The sequence below is a fragment of the Symphodus melops genome, assembly GCF_947650265.1.
Source record: "Symphodus melops genome assembly, chromosome: 1".
Taxonomy (NCBI): Eukaryota; Metazoa; Chordata; class Actinopteri; order Labriformes; family Labridae; genus Symphodus; species Symphodus melops.
The window spans coordinates 38,723,440-38,742,217 of NC_136691.1; the positions used below are offsets into that span (position 1 = coordinate 38,723,440).

The 18,778-nt window shown below is 41.2% G+C and overlaps 2 protein-coding genes across 3 annotated transcripts; both read left to right on the forward strand.

The window, feature by feature from the left end:
* Nucleotides 1-268: 268 nt before the first annotated feature.
* Nucleotides 269-4,976, forward strand: polr3d (polymerase (RNA) III (DNA directed) polypeptide D). Its single transcript, XM_079357433.1, has 9 exons — nt 269-425; nt 1,367-1,534; nt 1,695-1,738; nt 1,832-1,986; nt 2,188-2,312; nt 3,545-3,704; nt 3,885-4,132; nt 4,215-4,367; nt 4,542-4,976. The coding sequence occupies exons 2-9, from the start codon at nt 1,373-1,375 to the stop codon at nt 4,656-4,658; spliced, it is 1,164 nt and encodes a 387-aa protein (XP_079213559.1). The 5' UTR covers nt 269-425; nt 1,367-1,372; the 3' UTR covers nt 4,659-4,976.
* A 401-nt stretch (nt 4,977-5,377) lies between these two features.
* On the forward strand, nt 5,378-17,393 carry LOC306832600 (glycerol-3-phosphate acyltransferase 4-like). Of its 2 annotated transcripts, none has more exons than XM_079357412.1 (13): nt 5,378-5,812; nt 6,273-6,863; nt 9,444-9,513; nt 9,642-9,942; nt 11,542-11,616; nt 11,724-11,813; nt 14,221-14,314; nt 14,475-14,590; nt 14,706-14,761; nt 14,882-14,967; nt 15,084-15,212; nt 15,446-15,525; nt 16,009-17,393. In XM_079357412.1, exons 2-13 carry the CDS (start codon nt 6,696-6,698, stop codon nt 16,115-16,117), a joined length of 1,374 nt encoding a protein of 457 aa, XP_079213538.1. In that variant the 5' UTR covers nt 5,378-5,812; nt 6,273-6,695; the 3' UTR covers nt 16,118-17,393. The 2 variants fall into 2 exon arrangements, with proteins under 2 accessions (XP_079213538.1, XP_079213537.1); XM_079357411.1 differs by having other exon boundaries at nt 5,378-5,603.
* Nucleotides 17,394-18,778: the final 1,385 nt, after the last annotated feature.

Below are 18,778 nucleotides of genomic sequence, written 5' to 3' on the forward strand. Positions count from 1 at the left end.
TATTCAATTAGCTTGTGCATTAGACAGTTCTCAACAAATATGGAAATTAATCTTCACTTTGTAGGAAGAAGTAGGAAGAAAAAAGAACAAATTGTCCAAATGTCTTTATTTATACTTCGCCCACAGCTTTAATTTATTATTAATTCGTTACACATGTTTAGTCCACAAAAATAATTAGTGTTAAAGTTTCTTTTTACTGTCTATGGTGTTATTATGATGGTGTTATTATGGTGTTGATAAATATGCGGGTCTTTCTGCGCAGGCTTGAGGCACGTGAACATACCGGCTGATGACACTGCGGAAGTGTCATGGCGACGTGTGTCATGCAGTCGGATACCGCACTCCTACCAAACAACTCGTTTTGAGTCTTTCTGTACACGTCTGGAATTTATATTTAATAATAAGGAAACCAGAGCAGTCTTAAAGTGAGTATGTGTACCTGCCCAATATGTCCGAAGTTGTTGTTAATGTTCAGAGTATAAATGTAGTGGTGTTTTGATTTAGCCACGTGTTGCTGATTTTGTAAATGTTGTCAAATAACATCAGTCAAATATCACGACCCACGGTCACGGTAGGGTAACACAAGTTAAACATAATGTTTGGATTTGTCAGAAAATGTCTGCCAGGTGTTGATCCCACTAGCTTTTCTGTGGTGCAAAATCAGAGGATCATTTAGCAATTAAATAAATGATGTCTTTACTCTTTAAAAGGAACAACATTAACAGCATTTACATGTGATCAGCTTTGCATACATGATGTTATATGCCTTTAAAACCCCTTGATGAATGCAAATCCTCACTGATACAAAGCAACACTCCTCTCCACTGGACCAACATGGTTGTACTAGTTTGAATTACAGTGTGTTTTTCTGGACTCAACCACATAAAGGAACTCTGTTAATCTTTGCAGGGAAACATTTGTTGACAACTATCAGTTGTTGTTAACAACAACATGCTCAGAAAATACATACAAAGAATCACCATCAACGAGATGCAGTGTTTAGTGGTCGTCTGTTTGCAAAGCACAGTTGCATAATCATGTGAGCAAGATGACTAAAGTGGTTATATAAATAAAGATTGATTAAAGATATGCTGTCTGAAACATGTATTATCAATCTATAGTACTAGGTGACTTTTTAAATCATAAGTGCAATGAACCATAATCTGTTAAAGGCAGTGATTTATATTAACACTTTTTTTTTTAACTTAAATTAGTTGACTGTCTGAAATATCAAACTCTGACAAAATCTTGTATGAAAAAGTTTCCAGTTCAAAACTATGTTAGTTAGATGTAATTTTAACAAAGACGAGTACCAGCATTACTATTCTTATACAAGGTCTTTATTAGTTTTGTGATATTTTTTCAGTTGGGGATGGCAGATTCAGGTTCAAATGACCCCAGTGGTCAACGCGTGCAAACTCCTGGAGGAAGCAGTGCGGGGCTTCTGATGGGTCGACGACCAGGAGGAGCCATGACTCCCGGCCGTCTCCCCACTATGAAATCCAGAGACCTCACCCTTGGCGGAGTAAAGAAGGTAATTTACAGCATGTGATTGTAGAGTTTTAGAAAAAGATCATTGTTCTGGAATGGATTTTATAATGGATAATTATATCACTCCAATGTCACACATTTTTAATTATTGTCAAGTTTTCTAACATCTTTAAAACTTTGTTTTTCTGTTTTAAAATCTTTAGAAAACGTTCACACCCAACATCATTGGCCGAAAAGTCAAAGACGAGTAAGTTCCAAATCGATGTTAACAGAATGAAAATGTGTCGGGGGAAATGTATTTCCCTTTTTTGAATGTTGACTTGGAACTCTGTTATTTCAGCTCAAAAGTTGAAGGCGGGCAGAGGAGGGAGAGGAGGGATGAAGGTCGAGGTCGAGGTCCCAGGGACAGAGGCAGGGGCAGAGGTCGCCCTGAGGTCATCCAGTCGCACTCTATTTTTGAACAGGGTCCTGCAGAGATGATGTTGAAAAAGAGAGGTAAGAGTTCACTTTGATATCAGCTCCATCTGTACTTCTGCCTGTTGTTGTTTTTTTTTGTCAGTGCATGAACTTGATCACACGTGGATAACGGATCAGTGATTTTCCTTGTATTTAAGGTGACCTTGGGTTTTCTGAAAGGCGCCCTCAAATAAAATGTATTATTATATTATTTATTATTTTTTCCTGTGTCACTCACAGGTGGCTATGAAGATGAGAGAGATGCTCCCAGCGTGGGACCCTCGCCCATCATTAACATTAAAAAGGAGAAGAGAGAGACTGAGGAGGAGACCAAACAGATTCTGCGTGGTCTGGAGCGTGATAATGTAAGTCTCTTGGTTTGTCAGTCGTCTTTTTTTAAAGTCTACCATGAGGGGTTTTAAGAAGTGTCTGTTTAGTAGTGGTGTTTGACCCAAAAAAAAGGACACCGGAGAAAGATTTACATATTTAAATGTCTTAATACCTATAATGGAGTGTTACAAAAACAATCAAAAGCATTCAGAGCAGAAAAGCACGTTTACATTTTCTTTGACACATTGAGTCCTGTGTCTACACGGCGTTGTTTTGTCAGCGTCAGTGTTATTTTGTTTTTTTTTCAGTTGTTTTCAATGGTTAGATAGTTAATAGATAGTGTTCGCAGCAGAAAGCAGTCGCCTGAATGAAAAGCACAGCACCCAGCGTCTTTTTTTACAAGTGCTCTGGCGTTTCTGTGCGGCCGCTCTGAGCGCTCAAGTTGAAAATCTTTCAACTTCTCAGTAAGGCGCTGTTGATTTCACGGGCGCTCTTTTCAAAAATGTATGATAACCCCTGTATTTTTAGCCTCCTACAGATCGTATCTTGAACTTGCATCCTCTATTGCTCCGTGTCTGCTACGGTAAAAAAGAATCTCAAATATTAAACATGCAGGATAAAGTAACGGAGTCGTGTCAGACACACAGCAGCTTTTTTCAACAAACTGTTGTCATAGAGACAGAACAGACGTACAACGCTTTTCTTCTGAGTGAACAAACACTTCAGTCAGCACCTTTCTTCCCGTATAAAACGCTCGGTGGACACAGGGCCGGAGTAAAGAAACAGGAGGTTTTTTTCTTTTCAGAAAACTTTGTTTCTAAACAACAAAGAAATAGCGGAGCACATTGATAGACAACAGTCAACACAACAATAATCAAACAGAAACTGAACCTGTCTGAATGAAACGTTTTCCTCCAAATCTTTTCTTCTTGAAACACATTGTGAAACATAGCTGTGTGCAAAACTTTAGCATTTTCAACAAAAATACAGACAAGATGTATGAAGCAACCTACTGCAAAGGTTAAAATAATGTCATATTACAATAATAAAACACACATAAGGTTAAGTAGTGCAAGTGTCTCTTTCTTTTCCTTCCTCCAAAGTCAAATGCCCACACAAGCCAGAGCACCAGGTGAACAGCTTTTGAGCAAAGGAGGCCAAATCAAATCATCATCAAGGTTCTTGACAGCTGCTTTGATTTGTAAAATTCTGTTCATGTGCTTCAAGTGCGCTTGAATGTACTTCATGTTGTTTTTATTTTTTTTAGTTCATAGACGACCCCTTCCTGAGGAGTGAGCAGAGCAGCTGCCCGGTCCAGCTCCCTCTTGCTGTGTCAGGATGGGGATTTAAGGAGGAATTTAGTCCGGCTGCTGTAAAAATTGAGAAGGTGGATGAAGATTGCGAACCAATGGAATCTGCAGTTGAAGGTAATTTTGACTCCATGCGTTTCTTCTTTTTTGTTTTTGGTTGATGTTTTCTTCATTGTTGTTTTGCGACTATACAAAACCAAAAAAAAAAGAGTTTCCAGGTCAGCAGCTTGTGTTTCCAATTTTAGTGAAGGTTTGGGAAAATGTGCTCTCTCAAAATACTCCTCTTCCTCACCTCAGTGAAACAGGAGCCAGTGGAAGCTGATGTGAAGAAGTCGGAGGCAGCGTTCAGACCCCCTCCTCTCCCTGAACCTGAATTCTTACCTGACCTGTTGCACAGCTGGAGTCTGAGCAAAGGGGACGAGCTGTTCTTCATGCAGCTGCCCGACTCGCTGCCCGGTCAGCCCCCCACCAAAGAGCACAGGCCAGTTACAACCGAGGTGCAGTCTGAGGATGGACAGTCTATGCTTCTCAAAACAGAAACTCAGGTAGAAAACAAGTTGTTGGTCTTTAAGTTAAATTCACAATGATAATGTGTGTAAAGATGTTTTTGTCTTGTGTCTTAAACAGGACGATGAGGCAGAAGAAAACAGCTGCAATCTTAAAGACCTGCGTGAGGGTCTGGTAGGAAAAATGCTGGTGCGACGGTCTGGACGGGTCCAACTCATCCTGGGACAAGTGACACTTGATGTGTCTCTAGGAACATCATGCTCTTTCCTTCAGGTATGATTAAAGATTATTAATGGATGTCTCTAATTATCTTTAATTCTCTGAACTAGGTATGCCCCTCACACCACTCTTTTTGGCTCTCACTTTCTCCGTTTCTTTCACTTCCATAATAGAATCAGAATTATTAACATCTCTGACATGCGTTTCTGTACTTCTCCTCTTTCTCAGGAGCTGGTCTCCATCGGCACAGAGGAACGAACAGGCGATTTGACTGTATTAGGGAATATCAAACACAAAATGGTTTGCTCCCCAGACTTTGAGGCTCTACTGGAGAGCAGTGCTTGATGCTCGTGGAGATTGATAAGTGGAAGCACTTTTGTTGAGTCGTAAAGTTGACATGACGAGATGTTTACTATTGCTATGGACTTTAACTCTTGAACCATATACCAAATACTGATTTGAAGACTTTATTTTGTTGTCTGAATTGCTTAAATTCAATATAGAAATACAATATATAAATAAATATGGATTGATGTGAAAAGGCATACATACTAAGGGTTAAAAGGGTTGAATTGTGTGCCAAACTTCTGTTATTTTTCTTTCTAACTTGAAAAACTGTACATGGATGTATATGTGTGAATAAACAAACATTTTGTTATTGTAGTAGGCCCATGTTGTGTCCACGCTTTAAATTAATAGTTTACTAAATGAGAACAAAAAGCATAATGTCCACTTGGGTGTCTTTGCGGTTAAATTATTCTATGTGCTTGTTTGTGCCATTACAGATGTTTTTTAGATATTTCTGACCAACAGAAGTACAATGGAGGTCAAACACCCCATGCTTTTCTGTCAACTACATTTTATAGGTTAAAGTTATGCAGCCCTTTGCCAATATAATTTGTCATTCTTAGCTTCATCAGTCTCTAAACAATGATTGTATTCTCAGTTTTAAGCACCAACATGTATTACAGCATTATGATCGCTTTGTAGACGTTTGATCCGCCGTGCAAACCGTTTATCATAATCTTGCTCTACAGCGCCCCGTGTGGTCAAGCTATTAACTGTCATTTTAATGTTTATTGCAGTACTTTCTTTTGTCCACCAGATGTCGGTGTAAATGTGAGTGTGGTTAATCGTAATAGTCTGGTCCAGCCGATGGGGGCTGATCGTTATACGTAGCCAGCATTGAACCGCTCATGTAGTCCGCCGGGCGGAGTGTGGCTCCAGTCCGCCAGACAAAGACACGAGAGAGACCCGGCTATACCGGCGCTGGACACAACGTGACTCGAGGTTGGTGCTTTGTTTTAGCTACACGTGTTCACGGTTCGTAAGGAGAAACTCCTCAGTGAAACGAGGCTCGTGTTTCTAAGTCAGTCTTATGAAGAAAACAGGTTGTCCTCGGTGTTTCATGACTCCCGGAGGAGCTGAGCACAAGCTAGCTGAACGACGTGGAGCTCCACCGTTAGCTCGGAGGCCAGAAGCTAATTTTATTCGTCTGTGTGAGTACCACAGACTCAAGTCTCACGGTCCACTGTTAGCTTTGGTTGTGTTGTAGAAATATGTTTAAAAAAAAAAAAGATTCTGAACTATCTTTCAATGCATGTTCCGGCTGTTAACGGTAGTTGTTAAGCATGAAGCTAGCTGTGTGTGATGGTTGTAATACGGGATGGAGCTGCTGCTGCATCAGAAGACAGAAGGGCAGAGGGCCTCTCTCTTATCTCTATACTGAGCCTGATAACACAAGTGTTTCATAAAATAACCCATCCGGCGATGCACTGAAGAGAGCATACAGGAGCATTCATCAACATTATCTCTGGCGTTTGTAACATCCTCTGCAGGTTAGCTGCGAGATACGCGTTTACAGTCTTTGCGTGATTTAATTACTCGATATGTGCTCAAGAAGTCAAAGAGGACGCATTATTTGAGACTGATCGTGTGTTTGTTTGTTTATCTGAACAGGACCGTGTTGCACAGAGCTGGACCCACCGCCAGGCAAGGGGAACCACCTGCTGTGCCCACTTTGTTTTGGTTTCATTGTTTACATCTCTTCACCGGAGGACAGCAAAGGACATCTGCAGCAAGGACCTGCCATTCTATCATCACAGCTTATTCAAAGACATAACCTCACTTTTCCTGGACTTCAGAGAGACACTTGGTGGCGAAAATGATGAAATCCGCCCAAGTTGGCAACGTGAAGATGGTTACTTGTACTTGTATTGATTCTCTATGCAGTGTAAGGGGAAGTTTCATCCCATAGTTATCTTGATGAGGGCCTTTTTCTGACAAAAGATAAAGGCCACTCGGGGGGCCAGGCGGTGGAGGGCTGAACCTCCTCTTCCATCTTTTCAACCTCTTCAATTTAGTTGCCCTACTGACTTCAACATGGGGCTCTTCTTTAACCCTTTTGACAACTTAATATGCATCCTATTGGGCATCTCCTTCACTGTGTGGTTCACGCTGCTGCTGGTCTTCATCATCGTGCCTGCCATCTTTGGAGTGTCCTTTGGCATCCGACGTCTTTACATGAAAACCTTGTTAAAGATCTTTGAGGTAAGTTTGCTGCCTTATGTCCCAACACGTTTTATTTACGCAACAGATTTAACTTTATTTCAAGGTGTGTAAAATGTGTTCTTTTTTGTGTGTGTTAAAAGCGGAGTGGCACAAAGCCACGAAAAAGTGTTTGTTACCGTTCGAGGTGGTAAAAAAGAATCGGTCACTCTCTGCTAAGGCTAACTCTTTCACTCACTAGACTACCAAATAGAGCAACAAGAAATCCAGCCAGTCTCACAGATGACTGGAGTAGATCCTGCAGTATTGTGCCAATTCAAAAATAGACTTTGAATCCAGAATCATTAGCTCCAAAATAGAAATCGAATTGTGGGACAGCCAAAGATTTCCAGGCTCCAGTTACCATCCTTGCACCATTTGTAGTTCAATAAATGAATACCCAGTGTCTTCTGCTGCTGCCAAACATCCTGTTATTCAACAAACTATAGTTGGTAAAAGTCTCTGTTAGTCAAAGATGACTTTACCCTGACTGTGCCCTTCCCACCCTTTAAGTCAACACAAGGCGTTTTTATTTGTTAAAGGACACTTGAATTTATTCTTAGTAAAATAATGCTGTCTTCACGTACACTTCTTAGAGTGGGCGCTGATAGATAGATAGATAGATACTTTATTGATCCCGAAGGATATCCAAGGCTTGTAGTATCCAACCAGTGGTCACTGAGTTCCCCCACTGATGCAGATTAAGATCCCAGCCACAGAGCCATTTCTCCCTGGTTATGTAACAGGAGAAAAACATGGCACAGACCTTGTCAGTAACTGTTACACAGTATGTGACGGCGTTTCAGCAGCCTGAGATGATACTAACCGCTCACCTTCATGTTTTAAAAAAAGGACTCAAATCACCATTACTATCATTTCTACATGTGCGTTGCGAGTGAAGGCTTGTTCAAGAAGTCAGTAGTTGTGATTAATAGTAGACACAGTAACCAGTTCATCTCCGGCGCTGCTATCGCTTGTGCAGCTTCACTAGTAAAGCTGTCATCACTCTCCAGCTTGTTCCTTTGAGAGCCCGTCTTGTGCCAGAAATAAATGGACCAGTGGGAGACATGAGAGATGTTCCTGGCTCATGATTCCAGAGATTTAGAGAAGAGGTCAAATAACAGATCGAGCCAAGTGGACTATATCAAGCGTAATCATGTGCTCTGGTGTTTACCATTTGTATATGTCCCTTTTATTTTAAAAGATTTATTCCTGGACTATTTGTGCCTTTTTATTGGGGAGAGAGGACCGAAGATCAGCTTGAGGGGAATGGTGTGCAGTAAAGCAGCCACATGTTGGCGTTTTAACCTGGACCATACATGGTTCACATGCACTAATCACACTACTGCAACATCTGCGGCCCCACGTGTTTCAGACGCTTAGAATTAAACGTTCATCACAGACGTCAAAGACTCGGATCACTCCTGCTACTCTGCGGTTGAAGATTATCCAACAACCGTAACGTCCGAGTCAGAAACGTCTTCTTTAACATGCAGCCCTGGAGCGAGCGAGCGAGTGAGCTTGATGGACCAGCTTTATTGAATTCCTGTACTCTTACTAAAAGGGAGCAGCTCGCTCTGCTCCTTCTCTGTTCAGCCGAAGAATCAGTGCATTCCACTGTAAATGCGTTTCAATACAATGACTCACTCTATAATGCAACTTGTCACGGCCCAATTTCATGTAGCTTTTATTAAAAACCTCATTTAAAAAACAGACAGGGTGAGTTCTAGTGAGGATAGAATTGTGTGTGTGTGTGTGTCAGAGGCGTTTAACTGCTATGGGCTGAAGGTTTGTTTTTTTTAGCCTTAATAAAGCCTGCCGTGTTTAAAAAGCAGTTGCATGAAAATCCTCAGTCTTTCTCCGCTCGACTCATGCAGCACATTCGGACGGTGTACGCGCCTCTACTTTGTCAGTTAGCAGTCTAAAAAGTTTTGTAGCAGCGCCACCGGGTTCATTCCAGCGTTTTATTTTTTCTTCATGTTCTGTCAGTGCATTCCCTAACATTGATTGATGCAGGCAGAGCTTGAGCGTTATCTCATGCTGTGGTATGAATGCAGCCTGCTGGCAAGTCGAGACTCCAGATCTTTCCTGCCTCTTTTCCAGCGAGAACATTCTGTCCTTTGGCTGCACTCTGGGCCCGACCTGCTGGTTGAGTCTCAGCATGCGGAGTGCAAAGTTCTGCATGCAAAAGAAGGAGACGTGTGCAAAAAGGCTGTGGTCGCAGATAGGCCTGGTTTTAATTAGTTTAGGATGAGCTCAGGTTCTAATAAAAGCAGAGTCTTGTTTCTTTGTTGAAGTCCTCAAACACCTCACTCAGAATAGAAAGATAACTGGAGGAAGTTTGCAGTTTTAACTGTAATGCTGACGTAGAAACTGACTTTGTTCTGCTGATTTAAAAGTCTGACTTTACAACAGTCTGTTACTAGTAGCAGCTGGCTGCTACTAGCATGGGATCTTGGCTCACCTCTCTAAACGGGCCTTGACGATGAGTTTCAGACTCGCTCTAAACGACAGTTCAATGTTATGACATCTAATGTCTAATTTCTGAACGATGTGGTGAAAAGAGCTGTTCTTTCTTTGCAGTGGGCCACACTCCGGATAGAGAGAGGCGCTAAAGAAAATAATCACCCCTTGGTTAAACCCTACTCAAATGGTAAGATGTTCTGTCTGCCTGCATGTGTGCAAGCTCGGTGTTTCTGAGATAAAGGCAAGCATCACTGACTCTCTCTCTCTCTCTCTCTCTCTCTCTCTCTCTCTCTCTCTCTCTCTCGACGGCTCCAGCTATCATTGCCAAGGAGCCGATGTCTTTGGAGGAGGAGATCAAAGAGATCAGGCGAAGTGGCAGCAACAGGGACCTGGACTCGGCCTCCGAGTTTGAGATGTCCGACATCTTTTATTTTGCTCGGCGGGGAGTGGAGAGCATCATGGACGACGAGGTGACCAAGAGGTTCTCTGCTGAGGAGCTGGAGTCCTGGAATCTGCTGACACGCAGCAACAATAACTTTCACTACATCAGCCTGAGGCTCACCGTCCTATGGGGGCTGGGCCTACTGATCCGCTACGGCTTCCTGCTGCCTCTCAGGTATTAACTGTTCCTCCCAGGTAAAGGGGTTGTTTGGTGTTACAGGAATAAGCCTTTCCAAACAGGGTTTCAAAATGAACACCTTTCAGTGCGGTCTGTTCTTTCAGCCCTGCCACTAACTCTCCCTCTTCTGTTTCTCTCTCACTGTGCGCGTCGGCGGTGTTGACCATCTCCACGAGCAATACGTTTTATTAAGTCGCCCACAAAAATAAAAGACAGGTTTATTTCATTTCATCCACTCGTCCTTTTTTCATGAGCGGTGGGAGGGAGGCTTGTTAAGGATTCATCTGTTCAAAACCAATACGGCAATGTCCCCAAAGACACTGCCACCACACAGCTGCTGATTTTAAAACCAATCGTAGGAGTGCCACTCTCTCATGCAGATAAATAAAGGTGAACATTGAAAAAAAAAAATGCTAAAATGGGTTGCCAGTTGTACGTCAGTGGCTGTTAATGTGTATTGGATGCATGAACAACTCTGGCTTGGAACAGCAATGGAAATGTAGTTTTTCTTGTTCAATGACACGAGTAGAGTAGTTGTATCACAAAGTCAGTTAGTTAAAGCTGTTAGCAGTCAACGATGGCTCCTGATTACTGGAGCAGCAGCCGTAATCAATGTTCCCCATCAGTGTAAGTGTAAGCTTTAGCATTAAGCTAAATTCCAAGGGATAGCGCAGGCTAACTAACTGACACTGGTTGAATGCACTGGACTTTGAGGGTGAGGCGTGCTGCAGATTTGCCTCGTTAAACTTTTATCTGCCATGAAAACAATCACTGTTTTTTCATCAAATAGAAATAATAACATTGACTTGTGATTGTGTTTGGGATTTTCAAGCTGAAATAGACGAAGGGCAAATGTGTTTTTATAAGACACATATTTACATCTATGGCAGATGAATTTTCCCATGAAACAGAAACAGGATCTGAACAGCTCTTTATTGTCAGTAACGACTAAGACTTTAATTTCCTTTTATAATTTTCTGAAAACATTTGTAGTCAGAGTTTATGAACGTGTTGAAGAAATTCCAACATGTGGACAGATTGAGTAAAGCACGTTAAGTGTTGGCACACGCAGTGAGCACAAGAGGGACTTCCTCATTCGGGGTAAGCTTAGAGAGAGAGACCGGGACAGTGACTCAGTACTAAGCCTGGTTGGCCCATTTCCAACTGCCAGTGGGGCGACAAATCAGGCCACCGCCGCACAGACGGACATCATTCTAGTTTCTCATCCTGTTAATAGATTCTGTTACTCTCGACTCGTCCGGTTGATAATTGCTGAACTTGCATGAATCTTGAACTTCTTTTTGGTTTGTCTGATCTTTGCGTATTTAAATCAGAACCTTTCCCAAACCTGCACGATGCATTCTTCCAGATTATGTCGACCTGATGACTGGTTTAACCACTGAACATTATACCCTGCTGCACGTTCTGAAGTCTTATTGTCTGTGATGGTAGGGAGCCGAGGAGAGAACTTCAGTTTACAACAAAAACTAAATCTTTGTTAAACATTAATAATGCCCTTCCTCCTCAGTTTAATAAATAAAAAAAAACAGCTTTGTTGTCATTCTGTGTAACTTGTCTTCTCTTTCTTTCCACCAGGGTAACTCTTGCCTTCACGGGTGTAGGACTCCTTGTATTTCTCACCTCTGTTGTTGGCCTCCTGCCAAATGGAAGGTAAGACTGATTAGTTGTAATTGATCAGAATTATACGCTTAAACACATCACTGTGATTTTGTCCTCTAGACACAAACTTAATAAGGATGTTTCGCTCCTTCTTGCAGGATGAAAAACTTTCTGAGTGAGAAAGTCCACTTGATGTGCTACAGAATATGTGTCAGAGCTCTGACTGCCATTATAACCTACCATGACAGGTAAGGTGCCCATTTTGTTGTGCCTCAGCCTGTATAGGACATGTGACTGCTGACAGTTATTGGTGATTGATGGAGATGTACAGTGACAGTGGACTGTGTGGTTAGGGGTTAACAGACTGTCAGATAAGACAGGAGGGACAGTTCAGCCCCCCGGCAGCGCTCTGACTGACTGTATGCTAAACGTGACACACTCAGGTTATCTAATTAAGTCGAGAGATGCATGATAGGTGGAAATAACAGAACAACAATGACAATTTAAAAAAAATCGAGCTGCAAGACCATTTTACGTAAACAACATCCTGATGGTTTGGAATGAAGCAATCAACACACGCAACTCTGTATGACACTGTGCTGTTGAGAGACGCACATCTTTCTCTATCTTCCACCAAACAGTTGGAAGCTTTTTATCATTTATAAATAACTGTAGAAACTTGGAGGTGCACAGATAATGGAATGATCTTCAATAAATTATCAAGTTGTAGTTCTTATTTTTTTTTAAGGGAAAACAATTTCTCCCTACAATCAGCTGCTTTTATTAATTGTTATGATAGTCAAGGATTTTAAGCACCTTTTAAGTGCTTGCACTTCAAAAAGCTTTTTGAACACATCCCTGTGTTTACAGTTGTAGCTGTTTTATAGTTAAAAGTCATTTGCAGATGATTGAATGTTTAAGATAATCCAGGTACAGCTCGACTTGTGTGTATTCACTCCAGGAAATATTTGTGGTCACCTATTTTGCCATCGGACTTTCTCTACTCTTTTTTATGAAAGACTATTCTTAGTCTGACTGCTTCATTTCTGTTTCAGACCTTTAACATATGACCCTATCAGTGCACAGTCTTTATCTGAAAGAGGACGTATTATAACCCTCTCCCAGCTTTTCAAACAGTCCAGTTGTGAGACTTATTCAGACCACACACAAAGGACTGGATGGGTTTATTTACATTGTGTGGGTCAGTAGACCCTCGGGTTAGCCACACATCTGTTCAAAAACCCTGTACATGTGGATTTGACTTTATATGTCCCCTTTAAACATCAGTATAATATGTGCTGCTGTTTCACTGCTTGTTTTTGTTTTTGTTTTTTTTTTGTAAACCTGCTCAACTTGTTTTTTTACAGTTTCTCAAATTCTTGACCCTTTCCCACTTTCTTTTCTGTTTTATGTACCTCGCTTGGATGTTGTCACTTAGAAATGGAAAAGAAGAATAAGCATGTATTCGCGTGTAGCCTGACCTCTGGCAGATGGTTCAAGCTCTGCTAAAACCTCAAATGAAAAGTGGAATACAAAAGAGCAGCAGTGTGACACAAAATAAAACCAACGATCAGAGTCAGTGGCACAGATAGGTACTTTACAGTTTGGCTTTTTTCCCCAAAAAACTCATTTACTCAAACAAATCAAATTCTGATCAGGAAGAATATGATATGACAACCCAGGAGACTATCATACTAACTCCCATCCTTCTACTTTTCAAAGATTATCCAGTGCAGGGAGGGAGGGGGGGGGGGTAGTTACAATGCCAGAATAAAAAAGAGGGCGCCTGGGGCCACACTGTCTACAGTCATGAACATTTCAGCTGGCAGACGAGCCGAGGTGATGAACACAATGATTCACAGTTATTGAGTTGTCACAGCACCTGAACTGTGAACATCATTACGATACTAGTGAGAATCAAACAATGAAATGATCTGTTCTGATGGCACTGCAGAAACCAAGTAAATTCTGTTATTGTTGATTTCCAGTTTTACACTAGAAAGGCTTAATCAACACTTACCAAATTAGACACATCGCTGCTTTCACACTTCCACAACACTCCTGAAGTTTTTTCAGTGAGCTGCATGTGCAAACACAAACAGCTGAATCAAAAGGTTGGCTCATTTTCATTTTTAAATCTTAAGATGTCTGCCAAACCACAAGTAGTTTCAGGGAATTTGCATGTTATTGCTTTGTAAAGTATTTTTTTCTTCAGATTAATTTTCTCCAGAATAATAAAAACACTATTCATTTGTGTTACTTATCTGTGTGACAAAGGTGTTTGTCACTCATTCTGTGTGTGCGCACGTTGCTGAATGTCTGCCAAAGCTCTGAGCCTGTTTCAACATGTATTTCTCTCTGGTCTGGAGCTAAAAATACACTGTGACATAGGAGGTGGTGCTCTCACTCTCGCTCTCTTTATCTCTCCTTCTCTCTATTTCCGTTGTAACTCTATCTTTGTAGAGTACACTCAGTATGCACATGTCCTGCGTGCTCTTGCCGTAGAACCGTCAACATTTCCACCACTGGCCACAAAGTTCACCAAAGTGTACCTTTTCTTTAAGAATAGTATCAACCCCTCGTTGCACTCCTGTCTTTCCTAATAAAACCTCCAGAACAGATTTTTAAACCTCTTTTCTCTCCATATATTTCCAGTGAAAATAAACCTAAAAATGGAGGAATCTGTGTTGCAAACCATACGTCCCCCATTGATGTCATCATCCTGGCCAGTGATGGCTGCTATGCTATGGTAAGTGTTGTGCAAGATAGATAGAGGGATGGATGGATAGATATTTTATTGATCCCGTGGGAAATTCAAGATGATTGCTGCAGACAACCATCACTTTTTTTCTGTTTGAATGACATTTAATGACATGATATTAACATGTGCATGTGTTGTGTTTTATCAGGTGGGCCAAATTCATGGTGGCTTGATGGGGGTCATCCAGAGATCTATGGTCAAGGCCTGCCCTCATGTGTGGTTTGAACGCTCAGAAGTCAAAGACAGACACCTAGTGGCCAAAAGGTAGCATTACAGCCTATATTTTTAGTAAATTCTTCTAAAGTCTGCTTATATTTGTGTTGTGTGTTTGGAGGTTTGGAGTGATGTTAAAAGCCGTCAAAATTAATGTGTTTTTCAGATTAAGCGATCATGTAGAAGATAAATCCAAACTGCCCATTCTTATTTTCCCTGAAGGTGAGCTTTTTTTTTTTTTTTTCTTTCTTACAAATCTTGTACTTTATAATAAGAATAAAGTGCTTTAGTTTTCTAAGGAAAAAATCTAACTGTGTTTAAATAAATTCTTTTCATGTGTAGGCACCTGCATTAACAACACATCGGTGATGATGTTTAAGAAGGGGAGCTTTGAGATCGGTGCCTCAGTCTACCCCGTGGCAATTAAGGTGAGAGTTGTCCTTTTTGTCTTCGCTGACGTGTAACTTACCATCAGCATGTGTGAACTTTGTACCACAATTATATATGTATTCACTGTTTGCTATTGTGTGTTGGATGATCATAGTATGATCCCAGATTTGGAGACGCCTTCTGGAACAGCAGCAAGTTTGGCATGGTCAACTACCTGTTGCACATGATGAGCAGCTGGGCCATCGTCTGCAGCGTGTGGTACCTTCCCCCAATGTCCAGAGAGGTGAGAAGAGCCCAGGGTCGATGACCGCATGCTGAATGGAAAAGTCTCATTTACAGTGAAAACCCCCCCCCATACCTAAACAGTGCATTCAACACTTGCAATTAATGAACATTAGTGTTACCTTTGTTCACAGTTACGGATCTTAATTGGTTAAAGTCATTGTAATGTTATGAATGATTGGTTCTGAAGTGACCAGTCGTTCTCGTTTAAACTCTGTCAATCTTTCCCATCAGGAGGGTGAGGATGCTGCACAGTTTGCAAACCGTGTGAAGGCCGCCATAGCCAGGCAAGGTGGACTAGTCGACCTCCTGTGGTAAGACTAACACACATTCAGCCTGTGTCTGCCTCTCTCAGGCCTGCTGAGAGAGGCAGCACATGGTATAATTCCCACCAGACTAGGTGTAAAGCTGAACAATTATATTTAGTTTAAAGGATCGTCTTCATTAGTCCTAGTAGTATGAATAATAAATTAATTATATTTGTTCAACTTGTGCTTCTAGAAAATAGGTCCAGCATATAATCAGAGAAAATTAACAAGACAGAAGGGGGAACTTACTCACTATGTTTCCACTGTTTACTTTAAGTTAGTTAGTTTATCTCTTCATTTGTTCATATCGTGCAGGACTAATTCAATGTGCATGCTGTGGTTTTCTGGTCTCTACATAGACAGTATGTAGTTTGCGATGCAACATGTTCGGTCTGCATTTCATTGCTTTTATGGGGTCTAATCACAGTGGAGCATATAATATGTATTGTCCACTTCATCAATTAACGTTTGTGACTAACTCTTTTGCAGGGATGGAGGGTTGAAACGTGGAAAGGTGAAAGATACCTTTAAAGAAGAGCAGCAGAAGCTGTACAGTAAAATGCTGGTGGGCACCCAAGAGGACCGGAGTCGCTCCTGAAGACCTTTTTGTGTGGCGGACAATCTCAGAGACGCACTCGGACACTTCTGACTAAATGAGTAGTCGGCAGAGTTTGTCTCTCCACTGGAGCTCTCTGACTGGAAAATTCCCTCTCTGATGTCAACAGCACTCCATTAAGCTTCCTCGGTTGCTGCCTCAGCTTGGCATGTTCAGTCTGAGTCTGCACTCCTAGGTCATTCTGAGACTGCTTCCTTTTGTGGGAGACGCTGGACTCAGGCCTTTGTTACATTACAATAAGAGTAAGGTACGCACAGAAGCAGAGCTTTGTCTTCCTTGGTGGCAGTCTTCTTTCTTTAATACGAGGGAAAAACGTGTATTGTCTTTTTTTTTTTTTTTTCTGAAGTTTGGACTTTAAAAATTTTCGTTCATGTTTGTATCACACTGTGTTAAAGTAACTGACCAGTTCTGTCTAACTAGACGAGTTCTTGTAGATGAACTAGTTTGTTTTGAGGCTCAAAGCTGTGACTGAATTGAGGTTTGGCATGACTGGCTTGTCCCCACGATTAAGGGCACATTGCCAGATTTTGTTACATTTCAGATATTTTTATGGGCCTTTTCCAAGAGAAAACCGTGTATTTTAAGCTTTGTGTTTCACATTAAGACTTGAATCAACCCATGCGATCACTATTGGAATAATGAGCTCTTGACATGTTGTGCGTTTCTGTTTTTCCACTGAATGCGAAAATCCTCACATTATGAAGTGGAAATTATGCACCCACGGGACTGAGGCAGATTTCCTGCTCAAGCGAATGATGCTGCATGTTGGCAGTAAAAAGGGTTTCTGGTCCAATCATTCAGAATTTATTTGGGATGCTTTTAGCCTCATCCCTCTAATACCCATTAAACACAGGTAGTGATGCATAATGACCATCACACTCCATCTCCTGACTAAAACATATTTATAATGACAATTAGCTGATGGATATTCGTACTAATACACTCCTAATTGGCATTTTGTGTTCATTGGATTCCTGCTTGTTCAGTGACCACCTTGCCTATTTTATTGAATCACTTCTAAAAGCTTTTGTCTTTATTTCCTCTTCATTAACAATCGTTCTCTTACTTGGCAACCTCTTCAAAGAGGGACAGTGTGCAGCTGTAGTTTGGAGTAGAGGCCACAGCTGAAGAACAGGGTGGGCGTCCTCAAGGAGGAACCCCTGAGACTCCACTTCATTCAGTTTGCTTTTATCAGGGATAGTTGTTAAGACCGTGTCAAATCTGTTCATCAAAATAAATGTTCAAGAATGTGACTCGACTCTTGACTTAAAGTTTTTTTCTTTTATGCTTAGGACACTGTGTAACACCCGTCAAATGGCTAGACAAGTATGTGGCATTTCGAAATGTGTTCTGCTAACAACTCAAATTAGTTGGGTTTTTTTTTCTTTAAATCAACCTTAGGAACTACAACTTGACAAAGACCAAAGTTTAGAGTGAGCTGAACAGATTCAAATTGTATCATTTTTTTTAATTCATCCGTTTCTTTAACTTTTTTACACTTATGTACCTTTTTTTTTTTTTTTTTTTTTTCTTCAATTTTAGATTTTTTTTCAATATTTTTTTATTCTTGTGTCTAAACTGCATTATTCTTGGCAGGTTATCCACTTCCTGTTTGAGTTATTGACCAGTTGGCACCAAGCTGCTCCAGCAGTCTCTGCCACAGGAGCGAGTGACTTATTTTGAACATTATATCTTTGTGTTTATTCCCTAGCTGACTATGTACTCAGGATGAGGCCCAAATAATGTCTTTCTGTGGATGTATGTTGCTGATTCTCTTGCAGCTGCTCCATCCAAAAGCCAGGCCTCTCCTGGCTGAAATAAACCACCTCAGTCCCCTTTCAGTGAGGTTTCCCCTTTAACTTTCTTTGTCTCAAACCGGTGATGGACATGGCAGCCTGCTTTAGAATCTCTGCTGCAATCATTTCAAATGCATCTGTTGACGTTGGTGAATAAAGCAAAGAGGAGGAGAGGGAGGAAGCATGTGGCTCAAAGGGTTGGCTGTGTAAACCATGCCATGGTTGAACAGCTCATTACAGCACTATGGAGAAACGGAGTCAGGCCCCCAGCAGCCTGGTGGCTGGCATAGATCCATCTACTTTTAACAACAGTCTACTTAAACAGAGACTTAAAATTCTTATGTTAAGAATAATTATGGTTCCACTGCTGTGTTGGGTTTGTGGGAAGCAAAATGTTTGAGAGAAATCTCTGCTCTGTAGATTTCGTACATCAAAACTACTCCTACAGCTTAACTATATGTTTTAGTCTGACAAAGACATTGTTATGCACAGGAGTTGTTCCTTGAGTGCTGAGAAGAGTAAAGCACAACTGAGACTTGGAACTATAAATGTCACACTTTAAATTAAGAATGCTACAACAAACAGATTGATCAATAACAAAGTCCTCCAAAGCAAATACCAAGAGCATCATCATCAGTGGCCATAGAACATCTACTCTTTATGACTTAATCACAGCTCTGCTGATTTTCATATGGTATGGTGACAGCAGGGAACACACCAAGTTACCAATGAAATGATGATGAAGACCGTCCACTTCTGTTCAAGCCATCTTGTGTCTGGAGAGGATTTATTATTGTGAAAGACTTGGTGCTCGATGAGTAGATATTTCCTTGACAGAAGAGTTCCA